Source organism: Malurus melanocephalus, unplaced genomic scaffold (assembly GCF_030028575.1).
Source record: "Malurus melanocephalus ecotype Western Australia unplaced genomic scaffold, MMel_1.1 scaffold_961, whole genome shotgun sequence".
Classification (NCBI taxonomy): domain Eukaryota; kingdom Metazoa; phylum Chordata; class Aves; order Passeriformes; family Maluridae; genus Malurus; species Malurus melanocephalus.
In genome coordinates this window covers 57,609-81,061 of record NW_026624193.1, presented here as the reverse complement: position 1 = coordinate 81,061, position 23,453 = coordinate 57,609, and the positions used below count along the sequence as shown (strand labels likewise).

At 51.2% G+C, this 23,453-nt stretch overlaps 2 protein-coding genes across 4 annotated transcripts; one reads left to right on the top strand and one right to left on the bottom strand.

The window, feature by feature from the left end:
• Positions 1-259: 259 nt before the first annotated feature.
• LOC130585777 (nucleoside diphosphate kinase 6-like) lies at positions 260-2,168 on the top strand (the record flags this gene model as incomplete). Its single annotated transcript, XM_057386399.1, has 3 exons — positions 260-452; positions 669-826; positions 1,940-2,168. Coding segments are annotated over 3 exons (477 nt in total), but the record flags the coding sequence as incomplete, so codon positions are not given.
• A 1,203-nt stretch (positions 2,169-3,371) lies between these two features.
• On the bottom strand, positions 3,372-23,440 carry LOC130585778 (hematopoietic lineage cell-specific protein-like). Of its 3 annotated transcripts, XM_057386402.1 has the most exons (15): positions 23,328-23,440; positions 21,098-21,181; positions 19,744-19,817; positions 18,954-19,083; positions 17,688-17,798; positions 17,306-17,360; positions 15,354-15,464; positions 14,658-14,768; positions 13,981-14,036; positions 12,259-12,328; positions 11,915-12,024; positions 11,207-11,314; positions 10,417-10,726; positions 9,642-9,713; positions 3,374-8,871 (listed from the first exon to the last, which is right to left on the bottom strand). In XM_057386402.1, exons 2-15 carry the CDS (start codon positions 21,179-21,181, stop codon positions 8,735-8,737), a joined length of 1,539 nt encoding a protein of 512 aa, XP_057242385.1. In that variant the 5' UTR covers positions 23,328-23,440; the 3' UTR covers positions 3,374-8,734. The 3 variants fall into 3 exon arrangements, with proteins under 3 accessions (XP_057242386.1, XP_057242385.1, XP_057242387.1); XM_057386403.1 differs by lacking the exon at positions 11,207-11,314 and having other exon boundaries at positions 3,372-8,871; XM_057386404.1 differs by lacking the exon at positions 15,354-15,464.
• Between the last annotated feature and the right edge of the window lie 13 nt (positions 23,441-23,453).

The following is a 23,453-nucleotide window of genomic DNA, read 5'->3' as shown; positions in this document are numbered from 1 at the left end:
CGGGGGTAGGAGTGTCGGGATCGTACCCTCCTGTGACAGCAGCGATACCCCGTGGGTGGCACTCCCGAAGGTGGTGGATGTTATCCTTTGGCGTAGGTCACCAGTGCCATCGCCGTGGCCTCGGTGCCATGGCAGCTCCGTGCCCCTCCCCATAGCCTGGAAGGGCAGGCCAGGGCCCCGCATCGCACCCTATGGCAGCCATATACTGTGCAGGTTTGTAAGGACGAATAACCTGTTTGTAACAAGCTCTTCATAATCTTTTCTCCTGCTGCTCCTGAACCCTTGCACCAGTGGCCCTATGTGGGCTTACATCCTAGCCCACGAGAATGCTGTCCCTCTCTGGAGATCCCTGATGGGACCCACTAAAGTGTTCCGAGCCCGACACAGTGACCCGGACTCCATCCGAGGTGCCTACGGCCTCACGGACACCAGGAACACCACCCATGGCTCAGGTAGGCCTGGCATTCTTGGATGGCTCTCGGGGAGGCCAGAATGGTGGTGCTTTGTCTGTCTTTGCTTTGGTTCTGAGGCTTCAGAAGTGAATAATTTGTTCCCTTCTGCAGACCCCATGCACACCTGGCCAGGTGTTGCCAAGCATTTGGAGTCCAGCACATGTTTGTGGTGGCAGACTGCTATCTCCCACTGCCTTTTCCTCTTTTTTTTGACAGACTCGTCTGCCTCAGCTAGCAGAGAAATTGCCTTTTTCTTCCCTGAGTTCGATGAGCAGCGCTGGTACGAGCAGGATGAGCCCCAGCTCCGCCGTGGGCAGCTGTACTACAGTGCTGAGGAGCGCGTGCACCGTGTGCTCAGGCCGGAGGAGGCACAGGTGACCTGAGCTGCTCGTGAGAGGCTTTGGTTTGCTGACCTGGCAGCCCCTGTGGGCACTCTTTTGGAGCACCAGACACCGAGTGTGGGGGAGGGAAACCCTCGTGCATATTGTACTGTCTGAGATTATGTTGTGCTTCCTGGGATCGGGTTGTTGGTGTAACACGTAGATTCTGGGGTGCTATAGGAAGAATTGCCCCAGCAGTGCTTGTGCTGACAGAGTCTAGCTATGCAACTCCTTGGCTCCCTGAGTTTGGTTGGGTGTGAGCAGGACAGGTGAGTTGGTCAAGGGCCAGSTGAAGGATGGGCTGCTTGTTCCAGTTGGGATTGGCCTGGATTTACTAATGGGAAGCCTCAGGTTCTTCCTGCTGGCTTTTCCCATAGTGCTTTAGGGAGAAAAGAAGGAAAAGCAGCATGAAGAAAGGCATCAGCATGGCAAGATGAACTGTCGTGTCCTCGTTCACCTGCAGCTGGGGTGGGAAATGAGGAGCTTTGCCAATAGCTCTCCATGTGAGGCCTTGTGACAAAACASCCGAGGGCAGCTTGGAGCCCTCAGTGTCCCTAGCCTCAGTGTGCCTGGGGCAGTTCCACGTCCTTGGGAAATGGGATGGACAAAGCCACTGAATTACCCAGATATGTGATGGAATGATGACAGGGTGGTGCAGGAGGGCTTGCTTGGGAGGTACAGAGCCAGGTCCTGGCAGGCTCATTTGTGTTTCTCGCTGTGATGCCATGTGAGATGTGTTCCTGGATGGGGTTTCAGTCCATTTATGCTATCTCCCCACAGGCCCCTTACAGTGCTGCCATTTTAGTTACAGTGCCTTGATGTGCTGAGGGAATTTCCTTTGGGCAATCTCAGATGCTCAGGCTGGGGAAGGTATGCTGGGCTGTGCTCAGGACAGGAAAGCTGAGCCGAGATTCACCCRTGCCCTGGTATGTCACAGATCAAGGCAGGGGCTCTGTAGGTCCTTCCAGAACTCTGTGAGGTGTTGGGTAGTGACTGACAATGCTCTGTTGTGGAAAGCGCAGCCCAGTGCTACCACAGTTAAACTCGTTTGTGTTTGTGTTCCCTCCTCCTCCTGTCTAGAATCAAATGGTCATTGTTCTGTTCCAGGTACAGATCCAGGGATCTTCAGGACATCACTGCTGTCCTTGTCCTCAGCAGTGTCCAGAGGGGATCTGCTCAGGATCCTGTSTGTCTTCACACAGGTTTGAGAGCTGCTGTCCCCAGTGCTGTTGATACTTCATTGATATTTCGTCGGTGTTTTATTGATTCCTGGAGGTTTTGCTCAGATATATGTGTTTTTCTTGTAACTATTAAACTTGACTATTTTTCACCTTTCCTTTTTTATATTACACTTTCCTTGGGCATGTCATTAACTAATAACTCCTGACTCACACTATCCATTTTTAAAGTTTTGATGTTTTTTTCATACTCATTCGCAATGGCTACATTTGGAAAAAGGGCTGCTTTGAACACATACCAGTGCAGAGATCTGTGACTCAGCAGGATTGTCACAGAGTGGCACCACCTCACAGCCACCRTGATTCAGGTACCTGCCAGGTGTCACCTTGACGTTGCCCTGGCCCTGAGGCTGTACYTGAGCATAGGTGCTCAGACTGGGCAGCCCATTGCCCAGGCATAGGGTTTATTGTGCAAATCTAAAGCTGTTCAAGAAGCTTTATCAGAAACCTGAGGGTGAAACAGTTGATGTTAGATGCAGGAGATGTCAAAACTGATATTTGGTCTCCAAGGAAACCTTATGGAATGTCACTGGTACCTTTGCTTTGAGGGCTGTTATCAAAGTGGGTTTGCTTTGGTTTTGTTTTGTTTTTTGGTTTTTTTTTTTCATTTTCTTTTTCCCCTCCTTGTAAGTACCCAGTAAATGATTTTTCACATTTCCAATGGTGCTTGCCCTATCCTTGTCAGTGGCCTGGGCTGAGCTGGATGGGTCTGGAGCAGCCTGGTGTAGTGGGTGACATCCCTGTTCGTGGCAGGGACAGGGAACTGGATGAGCTTTATGGTGCCTCCCAGCCCAAGCCATTCCATGCTGACATCTCAGTGTGGCACTTCAGTACAGGTGTGAAGGGCAGTTTGAGATCCCTGTTTTTTTTCCTGGAAGTTGCAGGTCCCTGGCCCATCTGTTCCCACCTGGGAGCACAGGTGTGTGTCTACAGCAGGTATTGCCCCAGGTGCTGCTGCAGAAGCACTGCCTGGGGCCACAAAGTCCGGCTCATGTACCTGCAGAGACACCTCTGGTGTGGAGCTGGGCCGGGGGTCTCACAGGGATGTGCAGGTTTTAGGCATAAACTTGATCTGCTCTTGGAAGAATTGAGCAGGTTTGTGTCAGCGCTGGAAGGGAGAACACAGCTGGGCCTGGGAAGAAGGGAAGGAAAGGTTTCAGAGGGAAATCGGTGCTGATCCCAGCCCAGGCCTGCCTTCTGTCCCTGCCACCATGGGCAGAATCCTCTCAGCTTGAGCTTGATTTAGTGCTATATATTGATTTATTAACACAAACTTTTAGTTACTGGTTAAGATACAGAAGAAAACCCAAGATGATGATTAAAAAAAACACTTGGGGAAACACCTTTCCTCTGTTTTCCCAGGTTCAGCTTCAGTCCAACATCTTTTCTCCCCTCTTTCCCTGCAGGTTCTGCCCAGTCTCTCCCAGTCCCTGGGGGAGGTGACACAGCACAGGCGGCTGGGGCTGGGCAGGCCTTCACTTTTCTACTTGTAATTTGTTCCTCTTCTTGTTTACTCATTCATGGCACAGGCTGCAGTCCCTCGGGTGTGTACCTCTCCTGCCATGGTCTCTATYTGGGCTAGTCCCTTCAGGGAGAAATGGGCTAATGGGAATTTCATTAAGTTCCTAGAGGGAAATGCCATGTCCTACACCCAGGCAGGGATATTTCCATTTGGGGGACCAGAGCAGAGTTGCAGAGAATTACCTGGCTGTTCTGAAGGCCCTGAGCCACCCCTGAGTCAGCAGTACACCYCTCTGGTCTGAGAACACCCTCAGCTGTGGGAGCCTGAACACTTGCCCATCCCCTCCCTGGGGCACAGGTGAGGCACAGCTGGAGCCCTGGCTCCTGTTTCAGGCTCCCCAGTACAAGACAGCCTGGTCAGGACTGGACTCCAGCATGGATTCGTTACAAYGTCTGAGAACCTGACAGGTAAGGAGAGACTGGGGGCTGGGACTGCTCAGAATTAGGAGGTCAGTGGGGTTTACTGATGGGTTGAAATCCYAAGTGTGAGCATTGAAGGGAACCTGAGGTGTCCCAGGAATGGACAGAAGGCAATGGAAACAACCTGAAATACTGGCAATTTCACTGAGRCACGAAAGAAACTATCTTACTAATTTTCAAGAGTGATAAGGTCAGGAGCCCCTGAGCAAGGGAGGGCTTTGGGCTCAACAACCTCCAGAGTTCCTTTCTGTTCCCCTGTGGCTCTGGTGCTTGTGGCCCTGGGGTGTTGCTGCAGTGGGAGGGGATGCAGAGGGGCCACATGGGCACAGGTTGGGCCTCTCCTTCCTCCAGCATGGCTGTAATTCCATACCAGCCCATCTTGGGGGCTTTGGTGCTGTTTCCCTCCCTGCAGCTGATCTGCCCTTTCCCAAAGGCCTGTGTCCTGCTTTTCCCAAGCCTGGGGATGAGGAAAAATGGATGCAATGGAAATTTARGACAAATTGGTCTCCTCAGCTCTGACTGCATGAGCCGCTTGTCTCRGCTAAAGCTGCATCTCACTGTGCAGAGCTGGAGAGAWGGATGTGGTAGGGGGCCAAAGATTTTGTGGGTTTGATCTTGTATCAGGCTGGGGGTTTTCACATGGAAAAGCAGGCACAGAATCAAATTCCAGGCAAACAGAAGTCATGGTGTTCAGGGAAGACTGTCCCAGAGAGATCCAATACATCCCCTACCTGAAAGTACCAAGGAATTAATAAACAGTCAGGCTCAGATTTGGGGGTCACAATCATTTTCTTCAGAGTCTTCCCACAGAGCCACTGTAYAGAACAGGAGGGTCAAGAAGCGAGACAAACACCAGATTGCAGAAAAAAAAAATCCTCATAGATTGGGACTGTTTTTTTTCCCTAGCACAGAAAATAAACAACTTCCCACCTCATGCACCAGCCAGGGCAAGCTGGGGCTGGATCTGGTCACTGACCAAATGTAACCTTGAGCTTGATGTGGTGGCACAGACCAGGAAAACCCTATGACAGACCTTACTTCTGTCTACATGGACCAGTCATCCACACTGGCTCCTTCTCACCTGGRTCCAGACAGCCACATCTCCAGGACATACTCTCCAAAGCCCTGGTAGATCCCGAGCACTAGTTTTCATCTCTCTATGAGATCCCAATCCCAGTTACCAACATGTCCAGGACCTGATTGGGCCCTGCATTCACACATGACTATTGAGTACTTTCATTAGCCAGATTTCCTCTTTSATCGCTCCCCTTCCTTCCAAAACAATCCAGATAAACAAAACGTGGTTTTGTATCTCCCACAGCACCYAGGGAAAGGTAAAAGCCATCAGTTGTGCAAAGCTGCTGCTGGAGCAGAATATTTAAATTTAGCATGGGATTTGTTGATCCTTTCCAGAGAGAAGATATTCTAGGGAAACTTTTAAAAATCCATCCCTCTCCCAAGGAGAGTTCTGGGAGCAATGGGAGGGATGAATTATAGTACCAGCACTGTGGTGTGTCTGTGCAGGAAGCAGCAGCCGTGGTCCAATATTCCCCAGTCTGATTCCAGGTACTGGCTCCCTTCACAGGGACAGCAGGAAGGAGAAGTTGAAGCATTAGACAGAAAAACAGCAGCCAAATTACAGATGTGAGATTCTGGCAGCCATCACAAAACTAAGCTGTACCAGCATTCAGATAATTGTTTTTGTTATTTTGCAATGCAAAGTTTGGAGTTCAAATAAAGCAACTGAAAATCTTTCTGGCAGAGAGGAATAAGCCTGAGATAGGCCCAGGCCTCTGGTTTCAGCTTAGTCTGTATCCACAGATCAGGGATGGGAAAAGGGCAGCGAAGAGAGAAAAAAAGAAATAAATTGTGTTAAATTAAACCCTTTGGAAGTTACAAATCAGAGGTGACCCAGATTAGGACCAAGAGGCACCAGAATGAYACAAACAAGTTATGTATGAGGTATGCAATGGTGTAATAACTGCTCCTACCTACTGTGGGATATACCCAGTGTGGCTGGAGCAGAGCAGGAATTTGGGCAGGAGCTTCAACCACGTTTGCATATAGCCCTGGAACCTCAACATMGTATTTTTTGTTGCAATAACATGTTTTCAAAGTGTCTCCTGTAACCCAGATGTTTCCCAGAACCTGTCAAAGCACTAGCCAGTTACTGTTTTCTCCTTTCATGAAACTTCAGTGGTTTCAGGTGTGTCCTGTCCGCAGCCATTTCAAAGGTGSGAGGTCTGTGCAGACCTGGCCCTTCTCACTCCCAGTGCCTCTGCCCAGGATCTGACTGATTCCAGCAAGGGTGAATGAAGTGGCTGCCTTGAGCTTTTACCAGCCCACAACTTTTACCAGCCCGCTGTGGGTCTTGTTTATATGTTCACAAACATGCCAGGCGAGCAGATGAAGTGCTSTGGGCTTTTGTAATTGGTACTGGAGTTCCTGTGGCCTGTTCCCCACAGATAGAAGTCTGTGGGGGATGGGACCAAGCGGGCAAACTGGGAACGCAAGGACCTGATCTCTGCAATTTCAGCCTCCTGGTAAGAGTGCGCTGMTTTGCCTCAGGGGCAGAGTCGGTGCTCACACCGGGATGAGGAACCAGGGCTGGCTATGGGGACAAGGAGAGATGAGACGGGAGCAGGAGTGACAACTGCCCAGGAAGGATCATGAGCAGCCATGAGGCAAAAGTGCTGCTCAGTGATGACAGCAGAGATTTCCCTTGGTGYTTTCTGAGTACAAGTTGGCCAGGAAGAGGTGGTGACCCTGGGGCTGGTGCCAGGAGCACCCTTTCCATTTGGAGGCCCCTGTAGGTGTTGGAGCTGCCCCAAACCACACTGTGCAGGGGCGATGCCCCAGGGGTGCAGGCTGCTCACTTCATGTTGTGTGAGCTCAATGTTTGGGCTTTTGCAAACATCAGCACATCACAAACACATGTACATCTGGTCAGTGCCCAACACTGTGGCAAAGCCAGGAGCAGGGGCTCACTGGGGCAAGGGAGATGACACAGGCAGGTCACACCCACAGTCACACAGCCTGTCAGCTGCACCCAAATATGCTCATCTGTAGCTCGGTTACCAAGAGATACCCAGTAATAGCTAATCTGTTCCCAAAGAAATCCACTACAGAGTCAGAACTGGGACTAGGAGACACACAGCAATGTTGGGAGCAATTTCCCATTTCTTAGTGCACTACATGTGCTGATTTTATTCTTCAGGGAAAGAAATGTTTCTGTAACCCACCTCTTGGGTTGGGCAGTTGCTCCTACCCAGACAGGCTGTGAATCCCTCAGCTCTCCTTGCTAGATGCCCCTCTGGATTCTAAAAAAAACCTTAAAATACCTTCAGTCCAGTGTCAGTGGACACGTCAGTCTGCCCAATGAACCCCTTTCTGGAGAGCCCCTGGAAAGGGACAGCAGAAAACACAGCAGGAACTGCACAACAAAAAAGACTGGGGAAGTTTCAGAGAAACAAAAATAACAAAGCACTCCAACCAAACAAAAACCCCAAATCCAACCAACCAGAAATCCAAACCAGAAACCTCTGGAAGAGTTACATTAAAATTGATAACTTTTAACCTGAATTCCAATGCACCTTTCCTGTCACAGACAGACATAGCGTGTGGGTTTTTCCAGGATCAAACACTGAGCAGGAATGCTGCACTCCTGACCAGGTAGTACAGGCTTGATCAACTGCTGGGTGGTCCAGAACTCATCTGTGAACTACACTGAGCTCAAAAGCTTCAGTGTCAGTGGGACCTTCTGCAGCCACGGCTGTCTGTGGCAGTGACTGGGGTGTGCTCCCACAGTCCCTCAGTCCCACAGCTCCTCAGCTGCTGCTYTAGCCAGCTGTTCCTGCTTTATTCCTGCTGTGATGATACCTGCATCCCACACAGGAACAACGCCCAGAGCTGAGCATCCACCTAAGAAGTACTGGCTTGAGGGAGGGCTTTGCCTTGCATTTCTGAAAACTGTTTTAAAAATTAACAATAAAGTGTTTCCTCCTGTCCTGCTTCTCATCTGCTCACCCTTTTACTCACATCTGTGATGAAGAGTCAGTGGGGCTTCTCAGGAGCCTCCAGCAGGTACGGGGGACATGAGCTGTCACAGAATCACTGGGACACAATCTGAGCCAGGCCAGAGCAGAAGATCACAGCCCTCAGRGACAGACACACATGTGCCCAAAAAGGGCACACACACCACGTTCACATTCCTCTGCTCCATGCTGCAAACATGGCTCATCCTAAAAGTGGAACCCCTTCCTGGGAATAAATGCAAATTTGGCTTTCCCAGTGCTCTTTTTCCCGACCYCTAACTAGGATGAGATCCAGAGCCACAGGAAATGAAAGGTCTCACAGCTCACATCCCTTCTGCATTGCCTGGACTAGATTTGGTCTTTCTTCTCCAGAAATTGCCCCACTGGAACAAGACATGCTTCTGCAGGCTTGCTGGCTCACACGTAGGGCAGCTTAGAAGAGATGAGACACCTTACATTGCACTCATATGCTCTTAAACCATCCCATCTTTCCCATCTGGAAGTGGATTGGGATCAAAATCCTCTTGGGCATAAAACAAAACATTCCCTCCCGACACTGCCAGTTTGTTCCTTCATATTTCTCTGAATGTGGATACACTAAGCTGAGCTAAATGAAGCTGCTAACATGGAAAAGGCTGAAGCAGACAGAGGTAAAATTTTGGAAGGAAGCAGCTTGCACAGTGCTCATTTCATTGCAGAAGCTTCACATAATTTGCTGGGAAGAGGCCGACTCTGCCATGGCACTGTCCCCGCCACCAGCCTTCATCCACCATCTCAATGTGTGTGATTGAGTCATCAGGATCAAAAGAAATCTCATCATCTCCATCTGCAAAAATTGTCAAGAAAAGACAGTCACAATGCAAAGAGAACCCCAGAGAGAGCTGGTTCACATTCTTCCTCCCACCTCCCCCAGGTAGGAGAAGACAGAACAAGGACTCTGATAATCCCCAAGAGTTTACCTCACCCAAGCCCCATTCCAACAGCACAGACAAGCAGAGAAAGAGCAAGACCTCACAAGTGAAAGATGAAGTTTCTCTGTTCCTGTCCTGGTTTGGGCCAGGACAAGGCTAATTTTTTACGGTAGCTGGGAGGGGCCATGGCCAAGACACTGAGGTTATTCTGTACCACCTCATGTCATTGCCAGGGGTGGGGGAAAGAGACAGTTCCAAGGAAGGCGGGGTTCCTTCTGGTTGAGAAAATGTGGTGGAGGGAGCCATGCAATCTTGTCTATTGTTGGGTGTTTTTCCATGTGAATAATTCTTATATCTCTTGTTATTTACATTGTTGTTGCTACTGTTCCCCTTTTTATTGCTGTTTCCAGTAAACAGCTCTTACCTCAACTTGTGGTCTTTGCCCTTTAGTGCCTCCAGTTGGAGACGGGTAGTGACAAATATTTTTTTTTTACTGGGAGTACTAACTTAGAGAATACCATTCCTAAACCACGACAGCTCCCAAGCCAGGTCTCATTCTGCTTCCCAGGAGGATGAAATTTAAACCTCCAAGTCAACAGTCTTTTCCCCAGTGCTGACGTGGTGAACCCCTACCTTCCCGTTGCACAGCCCTGGCAACACCCCTAGGCCCTGATGGCAGACCTACCTCCTTGGTAATCGTAGAGAGCCACCGCACAGATCCCCGAGTTCTGCCCCTCASAAATTCTGTCCATGTTCTCTGCAGAACACAGGACACACAGATGAGACAGGGGCTGAAGCAGCCACACAGTCCTGGTCAGTACCAGCTTTGGACAAGCACATCCAAACCCTCTCAACCAGGACAGATTGGACCACAGCTCAAAGCGAGGTGTGACTTCCCTCCCCTTCTTCAAGGGAGAGCTGGGTCTCGATCTTTCTCGCAAGAAAAAGGCTGGGCGTAACTCCAGCCTCTTCACTTGCCAGGTCCAGTACCTGCAAAGGTGCCATGGAAGAACCGACAGAGGCTCCTGTGCTTGGACAAAGGCTACCTGCACTCCTCACACCACGCCACTCCACCCGACCAGGCCTTGGGAACACCAGCCACGTGGGGAATGGGCTGAACCAGAGGCACCCCCAGGTCTCAGTGAAGCACTGGCAGTGGCTTGCCATGAAACAGCAGYAAGAGCATTGATCCAGCTTCTCCTGAGCCTGTGGCAGCCTGCTGCCCAGATCCTGATCCAGCAGATTCCTGCTGTCTGGTCCAGTGCTCCATGCAGCTCATCTGCACTTTAGAGATGGGCAGGGGAGTGGGACACAACCAAGTCTCCATCATCAGGACCTGCTACCCCGTCCACAGTAGACTTCAGGATAAAAATTCCCTCTGGACTTTGTCCCATACATCTAGTGAGGTGAGTGCACAGGTACAAGCTCCCCAAGACATGGACCCTTCCATCARTACTCACCCAGGTTGGGCTGGTTTTCTCTGGGCTCCTGAGCAAGGATCACCTCATAGTCTTCACCTCCATCTCCTCCAAAGTCATAGGTGGCATCCAGCTTTCCTGGTGGGGCTGGCAGCTCCTCATAGTCAGCACCTCCACTGGTACTGTCACAGTAGTCAGAGGGCTCTGGCAGCTCCTCATAGTCTCCACCAACATCCAAACTTATACTGCAGATGGGCTGACCGTGGCTGGGGACCTTGCACAGCTCTGCATCCAGATCTGCAGGCCTTGGTGGCAAAGTCGGTGGTACCTCTTCATCCTCCCTTTTGGCCTCCTGCCATCAGGTGAGAAAGTGACAGGGAAGTCACCTGCAAAGCACCCACCACACCTTCCAAAGCACCTTCCCTGACTCCCAGCAGCAGACACAAGGCAGCCCTTTACTGCTGCCAGGGCACAAATGGAGCATCATCCCCTGCACRCGGGGGAAACAGCTGAGCTACCTGGGCCATGCTGAAAGAGCACATGGGATTGCTCTGGAGACCCTCMGGGCTCACGTGTTTGAACTCTGCTCATACTTCACTACAGCCCATGGTACTGCCACCGCACTGACCCCCTCCCAGAGCTTGTCTCATGGGGCCAGGCACTATGCGCTCCCATCCCCATCCCAGTGCTCCCCATTATATTTYCAAGGCCTCTCACACACAGTGGTTGCGCTCCACACCTTCCTGCAGGGCTGCCCATAAAGCACAGCCCCTCTCAGGTGCAATCCCCTCTGCTTGCTCCCCTTCCCAGCTCTCCCAGGCTGCCTTGGCACCTGCTCTCCTGGTGACACGGGCCGATCTCCAGCAGCACTCCTGGGTACCCTTGCTGGCACAGCTGGAGGGTCTGCCCCAGTGTATTCCTTCTCTCTTGGTGGAACTTTCTGCCAGAGAAAAGCCATCAGACTGCACAACCCCTTGAATGAGCCCAGAACAATGGCTGTTCACATTCCTTCACATTCCCAACAGAGCAACTCAGAACATTTTCCTCCACCTACAAACCTGCTCTGGGCCTGGGCACTCACAGGATGGTGACAACAGTGGGGCAGCCCTGAAAAGCAGCTCGGGGGGGCTTCACTGTTAACACCCCTCTGCCCTCTGAGTGCAGGAAGAGCACCAGGTGGGAAGGTAGATGAACACAGGGGCTGGGTACCATCTCCAGTTTGCTGGGATGCATCCCACATACAGACTGCTGGGAGGGCAGTGCTGGGGAGCAGTAACCACACCATTTGCCAGGCAGGTAAAAAGAGGTGAAGCTAAAGCACAGGGGCCTGGCTGGGTGCAGGTATGTCCAGATCTGTGCACTGAAAAGGGAAGTCCAGTGACAACTGTGAAGCTTAGTGGCCATTCCTGGCAGATGCAGAGAAGCAGTTTAGGCAGGAGGTTACCTTCAAGAGACCAGAGAGAAGAACTTAGAGCTGCATGGCTCTGAGGAACAGTCTCTCATGAGCCTTGGAGTACACAGCAAGATGGCCTTGGCTCACCTGCTGCCGTGCCTCCTGGTGCTCCCGGGCCTGCCTTCTGCTGTCCTCCTCTGCCAACTTGGCCATGTGCTCAAACCGTGACCGCAGGCTGCTGGTGCCACTGGAGGCTCCTGTGAGGAGACAGCTGACTGACCCAGCMCTATGTCTTCCTTCTACCAGCCCAAGCATCCAGATCCTGGCCTCTACCACTTCCAGAGAACCTTGCAGTTCAGGCACCTTCTCCCGCCCTCCAGTACAGGTTAAATCCCCATCCCACCACAGCACACGGCAGCCAGCATTCTGCCRTGGAAGGACTGTGAGGCCCACAGCTTCCTAAGCCCAGGGCTGGTACTCAGGTGTCTCACCTGCTTCCAGGGGTCTTGTTTTCTCATAGGAGGAAGTGGGAGCTGCCATCTCATCAAAGCCAGCAGCGCTCTGCAAGAGGAAGTGAAAGAATTGTTCAGCTTGTTGGGCAAGGCCAGTGCTGTGTTTGGGTACTGGTGACGGCAAGCTTTGCTCCCAGATGTGTTTATCCTCGCCTGTACAGTTGCCCTGGCCCAGGGGAAGCTGTTGGCTGCAGTCCCCTCTCCTGACACCTCCCTGCCCTGGGGATGCCCCTGTTGCCCCCCTGCCAAAGACAGAGGTGTCCCTCCCAAGAGGTGGCACTGAGAGTTGGAAAGACGCTGTGGAGCCCAGCGGGGGAGGGTGAGCAGTGGCACAGGACAGCAGGGCTGGGGACACTCCCTGTGCCACGGCAAAGAGCCTGGGGGATGCCTGGCAGGATGCCTGCCATCTGCCTCTTCCCCAGGCCCAGGGACCTTGTGCATGTGTCCCCGCACTGCCAGTGGCATGAGGCCTGAAAACACTTCCCTGCTGGCGGCACTGCTGCCTCACGTGCGGTGCGTGATCTGCAGTGGCACCTGTGTGTGAACACCGGCGGCATCCCTGGCCTCAGAAGGTATGGAGAGATGCTGAACTGGGAGTAATATGGGTGGGGAGGCTGCAGGAGAACCAGAGCGAGATACAGAGGGCTTAAGGGTTTACCTGTTTTAATGAGAAAACTACTTCATGCAAACAGGAACCAGCAGGTAGGACTCACTTTTCAGCCTGACACTTTACACCAGGGGCTGCCTGCAGGTGTCACAAGAGGCTGGTGGCCGATTGCCACCTGCATCCTGCTTCCCAAATGACSCACAGCCCTTTTACCAAGTCCTCACCTGCTTTTGACCAGCTACAAGACCTGCCTTTTTGYCAATGCCCCTCCATTTGCTGTTGTTAAATTCACAGATAGTGCTAATCTCTTCAGCGGGCAGGACAACATTCCCTCTCTGTTGCTAGCCCAGCCCACACATGCAACATGGACAGGACCACTGTGGGTTGTTTCAGTGCGTTTGCATCCTCCCCTGCTTGCTCGAGCTCTTGAGTACCGTGACCTTGGTGCTATGTCAGGCACAGCACCGTGCCCCACAGCAGGAAAAGTAGTTTTCAGGAAAGGCTCCCTCACTGCCTTTTCCAAAAGCCCCAAAGTTCACATCTTTTAGGCTATCCATGTCTATGCAGATCATCACCCACTGGCAGAACCCCCTTCACTGGCCAAGCCTTCAGAGCAGCCTGCCAAGCATGGAAATTCATCCCAGTGCCTCAGTGTGAGTTGTGACTGTAGATGAGACTTTCCCGGTGTCAGCCCAAACAGAAAACCTGAACCAGCCAACTGGGTGACCGCTTCTCATGCACGGCAGATGATCTGTGCCAATCCCATCCCTGCTGGGATTTGTCAACCTGTGCAGAAAGATTTAGTACCTGAACAGACCTTGAGGCACTCTGGTAGGAGTGAAAAACCTGCAGAAGGTAACAAACAGCAGGGAAGTGCGGAGTTACGGACAATGCCATGAGGAATTCCCTGCATTACAGTCTCCCCAGGCTGCATCTCTCTGCACCTTCTGGTATCTTACACTGGGCCAGTTTCCTCTTGCCACAGCTGTGCACTGAGCACTGGGATCTCACCTCCACCTAGGGAATCTCTTCTCTTCCAGCTGGGCAAAAAGCAGTGACTAGGAGGAAACAACTGCAGCCTGCAGCAGATTTACCTTATCCACTCTATCCTTCTCGACCCCATAACGGCCTCCAAACCCCTTGGCACAGTCTGCATGGAAAAAAAAGATATTTTACGGTATTTTATAGTCTGTGTGTACCTCTGACCTCAGTATGCTATAACCAGTGAAATGAGTTTGCATGTGTTATCTCTAGTTAGTTCCATATATGATGAGACACAGATAAAGCTAAATGCTCTGGACAATAGATTTTAGGACTAATCCCTCCCTCCTCCTTTCAGCTGAGGGCACAGGTGTGCAGGGCTGTAGCTGCCAAACCTGAGTCCAAGGCACCTGGGTGAGAGGCCAGGTACCCCACCTGAGAGGAGTGTGGCCTTGTTCAGTGAAGTCAAACACCCAAGGCCTTCCTGGGATCAGCTCTGCCTCACTCCTCTGTGCTCACCTTTACAATGAGCTTATGGTCAGGAATGTCCCAGCCCCCAGAGAAAGCACAGCAGAGCCTGGGAATCCTGATTCAGGGACTCACATTCCATGTCCCCCACTGATCCAAGCACACATTTTGCCCTTCTGCTTTGGGGTTCATTGTGTCTCAGCTGCTCTGCAACATGCTGGACACATTCTGCTTTCAGCAGCTGGATCTCTTACTATAAATCACAAGCTCCAGGTCTGTGTGTGCTCCAAGGTGGCTACCACCTCTGCCAACACCATCTGACCTGTTTGGGATGCGTGGGGTTGCACTTTCTCCTGATGGTCCCAGCCAAGGGCATTCTTGTCCTGACGATCCCTCTGGACTCCAAACTTCCCACCAAAGCCCACAGAATAGTCTTCAGCCACAGGGATCCAGATCAGGGCATGGAAGAGAACAGAAAAGGGAGGGAAGGAGACAAGAGGCAGCAGTGTGAGTTCAGGCTGTACTCACAGGTCTTCTGTGCCCAGGGCTTAGAGAAAGACATGGAACAAGGCCAGACTACCCCACTGGTGCTACAGCAACAGCCCTCCCTCCTCCTGGGATATGTCACCTGCTATTAGCACATGCCTGGTCTTCCCCTTCACTCTTCCTTTGGTGCTGTCCAAGCCACCCTTATGCCCATAGAACTCATCTGCTCCTCTTCCTTTAGCCTGAACTCTTTCCAGCAGCCAGGCAATGGCTGTGCAATGGCTTTTCTCACCTGACCCACGCCCTTGCTATAAGCATTGCACATCCAACAGCTCCCTGTAGCTCTTCCACCATTCATGCAGAAGATTGCAAAAGCCCTGCACGGTGCCCCATAGTCCCAGTGGGCACAGTCCCAGCCCCAACCTGGACTCTGCCTGCTCCCCCAGCCCCTCCAGCTCCCCCAGTTTTCCCTGCTCCCCTAGATCTCCCACCTCACCCAGCTTCCCCAGCTCACCTGGCTGCTGTGGCTCACCTTTTTGAGAGTCATGCTTCTCTGCCTGGCTCTTGTAGTCAAATCCCACAGCTGCTTTGTCCACCTTATCCCTTTCCACTCCATAACGCCCACCAAAGCCCTTGGAGTAATCTGAGGTGGTTTATGGAGTCAAATGCTGCCCCAGCACGGGGTTGGTTAGGARAGGATGGGGAAGGGAAGGGCCACCAAGGAGAAGGAACAGCAGCAGGAATTATGGAAAACGTCATAAAAAGTGAAGGGTGGGAGGGGTCAGAGAGGATGGCAGGGAGGATGAGAGCCCCTAGGAATGGGGGCACAAGGCAAACGTGGCACCAGGAGACAAGGCAGGTCAGGAGGAAAGGAAGATAACGGATGTGCCCAAGACAGTGGGAGGACAGTCATATACAAAGATAATGCCAAGCAGACCTTGGGCTCTGACAGCTGGGGCATCACTCTCTCACCTACCACCCAGAGCCAGGATTTCAGCCAGCCTTGAGAAAGGGCTGTGAGTATGTACACTGAGACTTGGAAGTACAGGAATGGCAAAAGGGCTTAAGTTTGCTACAGTGGAATCTCAGCTTCCACAAGGAAGTGCTTGASCCTGGGGACTGCCCCCAAGGCTGAACTCCCCTTCCTGCAGACACGCTGCCACTTGTCACTGCTCCATTGGCCAGAGTGTCAGCACAGCACAGCAGCCTGGTGCTTCTCCTTTTTCCATCTCCAAACTAATGATCCATTAACGACTTCAATCCTGTTCAGGTGCTTTCTAAGGACCACCTGATTACTACTGGCTGATTCTTGAGACACTTCAGCCTCCATCCTGACTCCTGGATGTTCAGACTCCTCCTTTCAGACCAGCCGGCTCATCTCCAAATCCTGCCCTTCAGGAGTAAATCAGAGTCACCTCGCCCCGTTCCCTTGTGCCCTGTTCTCACCAGTCTGCATTTCATGGGACTGAGTTGAGGCTTCTCGAACAACAGCAGCTGTACCAGTCCATGGAGGCTGTGATCTAGAGAAATATGCATAACATTTTGCATTCCAGGATGGATGTCTATTTTATATACGTTCCATCACTTAATCTGTAAGTCCTAAAAATTCTTAAACTTATGGTGATTAAACTATTATCGACCCACGGGGTGGTTATGAAATTGATCTTTAAGAGAGCTGTTTCCGGTAAACACAGATTTTATGACTGTTACCTTGCTGCTGGAGCTTCCAGTATGGACAGGTTTTTACGAAAAGCTACCTAAACAYCCTATTTCTGAATTTGCATTTCCTGAGCAATTTCTGTGGTTTCACACAGCCTGATGAATTTCTATGTTTACAAGAATATGTTAATGTAGCACAAATGCATGTGATCCATTATTTTAAGATGAACCAAAAATGCCTCAAACTATTTTCCTTCTTTTATAGTTTCTTCTTAAACAAATCTGATTCAGTTCTTTCCTTGCAAATGCAGTATTCTTCACATTTATCTGAAACAGCAACAGACTATGCTCTTTCACCTTCTCTTGGGAGCATAACATTTAAAATACCCTTAGTTTCAATTTTTGCACTGTTTTTTGAATTATCTGGAGAATTCTGCAATAGTTTGGATATTCTATAGGGCTCTGTTTCCATGCCCATTGCTGTGCCTCTTCCTACAGGGCTGCTTTACCAGCAATCACTTCTCAAGTGCTACTGTGCTCAGGCTTCCTCTGGAACAGGTCTAAGAATGGCTTTGAGCGAACAGAAAGCACCGGCCATCCATCACAGGGTGGGAGTGTCTCCTTTGCTCAGTCAGGATGAGCAAAGCACAGAGACAAACAGGATGTACAGTATGAGGATGGTGACAGGACAGCAGGGAATGGGGCCACAGGGATGGATCTGAACAGGAATCTGAAACAGGTGACAGGAGACAACAGCACGGGACACCRGGAGCAGAAGAGAAGCTCGGCAAAGGGTCAAAGGGCCACACGTGCCCACGGACTTGCCTTTCTGGGATGAGTGTTTCTCCACCTCACCCTTGTATTCAAAGCCCAGTGCTGACTGGAACAAGAGGGGGAGGAATGTCAGTCATCCTGAGGGCCAGGACGGGTCTCAGCCTCCCTCCCCTGTGCCATGCTCCATCTTGGCCTGCAGAATGCAGGGGCAAACACCACGGTCCCCCAGGATGAACACCACAGGCCAACAAACAGGGTTCTGCCTGGATGGGACAGGCCCTCCACAGGTGAGCTGTGCTTCAGCAAGGCCATGGCCCACGGCACACCCTGCATGCCCCAGGCTTTGAAAATTAATCCACAACCTGGCATGCAGCAGTGCTTTAGGGGCAGCACAGGCCACAGGAACATATTTCAGCTGCACTCTCTGACGCACCTTGTCTGCTCGGTCCTGCTGGACTCCAAACTTGCCACCAAAGCCCTGGGCTGCATCTGTCTGGGASGAGTGCTTCCCAACATCAGCGATGTATTCGTGTCCTACTGCGCACTGAGAGGAGAGACAGTGTCACCTGAGCACCCACGGTGGACAGAAAGAAGCGGCACAGCTGCTCCAACATGCTGCTGACACGCTGGCAGCCACAGGGTCACAGATGTGAGCTGACCCTGCTGGTGGTGGCCGTGCCCTCCGCAAGGGCTGTCATCTCACAAACAGTCCCCACAGCCAGCTCACTAAGCAAAGGTGGGATGCTGCTCTCAAGTGCTCGTGGAGTTGCATGGTGGGTTATCACAGGGGAAATGAGAGAAAAGTGCRGACAGACACACAGAGCTGAGAACTCCAGGAAGAGACCTGACACCCACTCCCTGTTTCTGTATCTGATAGTGAGGGCCAGCAAACCTGGCCACAGGCCAGGCCAGGATCCTGCTCTCCCTGCTGGAGATGCTGTGGCCAGGAACCACAGACACTCTATGCCAAAATGGAGCAGCTGTGCTCAGACTGCTGGACCAGACTGAGGGCGTTCTTGTTGAGCAACTTCTTGGCCTTTGTCCAGTTTCACCACGATGCTTCAAGTGTTCAGCTTCTGCCCCTTCTCCTGAGGAGTGTGTGCAGTTCCTGACTACCACACCTCTGGCTGGGAGAGGAGGGAATTTTTCAGGACAGTCTGTTTCTCACCCTGCCATTCTAGTATTATTCGATCCCACAGTGACCACATCTACTAAACTCTACTGCAATCTAATCCTCTCCCTTCTGAAAAAGAAGCGTTAAATGCTGAAATGTGCAGGAAGAAACATGATGATAATGATTATCACAAAACATAGACCAGATCTGATGTCTGGGGCTTTATCTCAAGGAGATAAAAGATCTGTAATGCAGAATGCGAGGAGGGAATTATACATTAGCTCTCCAAACACAAGTAGGGTGGCACCAGATTTAATTGCTACGCAGCAGGTTTAAACAACCACAGAAAGTCCTTCACAGCTAAGGGCAGCACTGCAAAGACATTGTAGAGAAGAGTTAAATAAATTAATTCAAACAGATCCTGGAGACAGATTATGGGCTAGCTGGACATGTGTGCATCAGTGCAGCCATGCAAACTCTCAATTCCCTCCCTTCAGGGTCGGGCCAGAAAACAGGGCTGCCCCTTCCTTTATCAGAAAAGCACTTTTCCACTGAGGCCTCATGGAAGACTCCAACAGCTGTTACCTTATCCATTCGGTCTCGCTCTGTTCCAAATTTGCCCCCATAGCCATAGGATGCCTTGGGGCCAGTCTCCAGCTCCTTCTTCTTGATGACCTCGTGTTCCTCTGATACCTTGCTCCTCAGCTGATGGATACTGGAGACAGAGACAGGGCAGCTCAGCGTGGGGTTTTGCAAAGCCGTGCGGGCAGCCGGAGCACGGCTGCGTCCCTGCACCAGCCAAGGCCCCGCACACAGCAGGACAAACACGCAGGAGCAGCTGCCACCGCGCTGTGCCTGAGAAGAAACCCCGCGGTCTGGCAAAGGACCGGCGTCATGGGCTCAGGGGGAACATCCAGCCTCCGCTCCTGCACCCCGTTCAGGGCTACAGCCCGCCTTTCTCGGGACCCCACGCGTTCCTTTTCCTGCGTGCTGCAGCGGACACGCCGCAGGGCTGCGCTGGGCTGTCCCGAGGGAGCGGCTGCCGTGGGCCAGCCCCGGGCAGGGAAGGAGCTGAATGAAGCCTTTGCAGCGGGCCGGCCGCGTGTGCGGACATTCATCCGGCCGCTGCTCCTCCGCAGCAATCGGGGCGGACCCCGCTGCCGGGCGGCACCCGAGGAAGGAGCCGCGGAACAGGGTCCGAGTCGGTGCCCGCCCCGTCGGGAGAGCCCTCCCCGCCGTAAACCAGCCCTTATGTGGCCGGTGCCCGCGGCGGGACGACCCGCAGAGCCGGTCCCCAACCCCGGCAGGGCTCGTTATTTCCCTGCAGGGCCGGTTCCCCGCGTCCCCCGGTCCCGGCTCGTCCTGCCGCACTCACTCGATGTGCCCGGCGCGGCCGGAGCCCTCGATGCTTTTGGCTCCCCATCGTTGCTCCCGCTCGGAGATGTCGTTCTGCAGRGCGAACCGCGGCCGTCAGCCCCCGGCCCCGCACGGGGCTCGGTGCCGCTCGGTCGGACCAGGCAACAACCAGGATCTCGTCACCTCGTCCCCGCCCGCCGCCGACGCCCCGGAGGACAGCGCCGGGCAGTGCTGGGGTCTCCGACTCGCCCCGCAGAGCCGAGGTGACACCAGTTCTGCAGAGCTGCGGAATTCGCTCTTTGGGAAAAGGCTGGAGAAACTGCAGTGACCCCGGGCTTGGCTATCACAGCCTTTTTTTTTAGTTTTTTTGTGAAAAGTCTGAATATATATTTGACAAAGTGAAGCATCAGTAAAGTCTTTCCTAATATACAATAAAGTTGAAAATAAATAAATAAATAAATATGAAATAGAATATATATATATATATATATATATGAGAAATAGAATGAAAAAAATAATACAAAGCCTTATTCTGTTCAGGCTTAGTTTGAATGCTTCCACAAATAGAAGAAATTAAATAAGCAAAAAGAAGAAAAAAAGAGTGTGGATTTTCCTAAAACATTAATAACTTGAAACTAGGAGAAAGGAGTTTGCTTTTCTGTCCCAAACTAGATTTCTTTTTACTGGAAATAACTAGGCAAGACTGAACCTCGAAAACACAGGACTCTTGTCTAACAGGAGAGGCTTATTAGGAAAGTCATAGAGAACCAAATGGAAAATGAAAATCATGACCCGGTATGATTGCAGAGGATTCCCCAGGCCAAGCCCTTCTGCTCTCTCACCAGCTAACTCAGACTTTGACTAGACAGAAAACAAGAGTATAAGAGGCAAAGGGCTGCACCTGCACAAGTTGACTGTAAATAGAGTAGGATTTTCCATCTGGAAAAAAGATAAATGAGGGAAATCCTGGATCCTGTACAGTTACAAACAGTGTGGGACAGAGAAAACATGTTTGCTGTGTCTTGTAACATGTTGTGAGGAAGACAAAGGAAATTACCAGGGAGCAGGTTTAAAAAAATCGGCATATTCTGTACTCCTTAAATAAGTGTCACTACTTGTGGTCAGACACGGGGGGGTGAGGGGGTGTGTGTGCACACTGATGGAGAAAGTTCTGGGGACTAAACCTGGATACGGGTCAGAAGTGGCTCAGGTGATCTGACAGTACCTGCAAGGGGCTGGTGGAACTCAGCTGATTCTGCCCTGCCCGCGGTGCTGCAGGCCATGCTGAGCCCTGAGCCCCAGCCCAGCTGAGCAGCAAGTCCAGGGCCAGCAGCTCTGCACACCAGCAGGATAACAGCACAGCAGACACTCACCACGAAATCAGGGTCCGTGTCCCAGTCATCTCCCCGAGCCTCCACCTTCACTGACACGTTGTGTCCCACAGCTGCTTTCCACATCTGCACAACAAGGACATGGTGTTGCCCAGGGTGGCCACAGCTGGCTCACACCCAGTCACAACAGAACTTGGGCTGAAACCGGCCCTTAAAGGCCRCCTGTCCTCATACATCTGTCCCTCATACAGCACTGGGCACCCCAAAATAGCTGCTCGTGAGCCTCAGCAATCTTACAACAAAACACACAKGGCGTGTAGGTGTAAACCACAGTCTTCATGCACCCTCACTTTGCAGTTAGAGAACACACCTTTTTATAATGTAAATGAGTGCTGACATCCAATCACCAGATTGTTTTTCCAACACACATTAATTTTCTGTGCAGTGGGAGGCTGTTCCATGTGTTAATGCCCCTATTAGACAGTCACACACACAGCTATGGCATGCTCCAACCCTGACACTGTGATCCTAGCACTGAAGTGGACTCCTCAAGCCTCTTGTCTGATTTTCAATCTTTCAATCCCTTCCCAGTAGCCAGAGAAGGGTTAGAGCAAGGGCTGGACACTGCTGATGCTGCATGGTATTCATGTCTGCCATGTGGAGAAAACAGGAAACAAGGCTAAAAGCACAGAGGGTGTAGGGCTAAACTGGCTGAGGCTGTGGTGGAACTGCTCCTCCAGGCCTGGAGGAAGTGGTGGGCCCAGGAAGAGGAAGTTAAAAGTAATGTGTAATCTAAAACCCCTGCATTTAATTTTCAAGGTGACCTTGAAAAAGAAAGATGATGAACAAGTTTCCTCCAAGCTGAAATTTTACAAAACAGGAGAGAAACGATGAGTTGGCTGCCCATACACCCCAGAGCAATCACTCTCATCAGAGCCCCCACGCTTCATATCCCACCCCCTTTACTGCCTGCATTGTTGAGGAACCCAAAGCTGTTCTCTGTGTTGCTCAAAGCAGCTTTCCCATGGGGCAGTGAAAAAGATGGAAAAAGACTGTGCAGAAAAGACTGAGTTGAGCCCTATTCTCCATCACACCAAACTGTGACCCAATCAACAGGAAGGAAGAGACCTCCTGTGTGCTGGCTCCTCAGTTAACAGCACATTTATCATGTGCTGCTCAGCTGTGTTAACCCCTCACTCCCACAGCTGTATGGAAACCTCAGACAGCCCTGAACACTTGGGAAAGTTGCACTCTGTGCAAGCAAAATTTTTATGCTGAGTAATTGACTCTCTGTGTATGGTAATTAACTGTCCCATATCAAAAGCTGTTTAAGTGGATAACCTTCTGGTTTAGTGCAGTGCACTGCTCAGTTTCAAGCTGTCCTCTCCAGAGAACCAGCACTGTTAAGACTGGGGAGCGAAGAGAACRGAAACCAAATGAGCACAGCAGAGATGATTCTTTCTTTTCTTAAACAAAGGCCAGGTACGGGAGATGAAGGACTAAGGCAGATATACAGTGAAGACCTGGTTTTAGGCCTTCTCCAGGTGCCTTAGGACCACAGCAATTCTGAGACATTCCCCACTGACAGCAATCTGGTGCCAAACTGAATACAGCYAATTGCAATTAGAAGCAGGGGAAGCAGGAAGTCTCACATGGACAACACAGCCCAATCTAACACCAGCTTTCCTTTTCCCCTCCTGAATTTATTGGCATATCTCACACCAAAGACTTAAAAGTTTATTGCTCATTTTTGTAAAGCATAAACCAGCAGCAATAACCAGCTAGCACAAAGCTGCTCATCATCAGGGCTGCTGATCTGAGGTCGGATAAGATGGTTCAAGGTTTTAAATGCTGCTGTAAATGGTTTTTGACCACCCATTCTCCAAAGCCACCTGCCATGCATTGTGGGAACCATGACAAGCTACAGACTGTAATTGCATCACGAGGCTCTGAATACTGACTATATGAGAAACACCAGTCAGGGTAGCATCTCATCCTGGTTTTTGTCCCATTTCCCCCTGGGAAAACATCCACTACAGCACAAATGTAGGTCTACCACATGGCACAGTCATGCTGGTGGATTTGGAAAYGTGGTTCTTTAGAATCTCAAACATAAGAACAACGATAACAGGACAACAGCCTGAGAAGCAAATGCTGTGCATTATCCACTTAAACATGCATGGTCAAGGAGTTCTCTCTGCCCATCAAACACTACACCTTTTTGTAGTCATTTCACACTTTCCCCTCCCAAAACTCAGTCAAGTTTTCTTACCTTTAAAGGCTCACCAGTTCCTGCTGGCAAACTTGCTTTTTGCTCAGGCACCTGCTGCCAGCGACAGCTTTGGGTTCGTGTTCGCTCCGAGTTCCTGTTTTAACCTCAGCTCTTTTCACTTCCTGT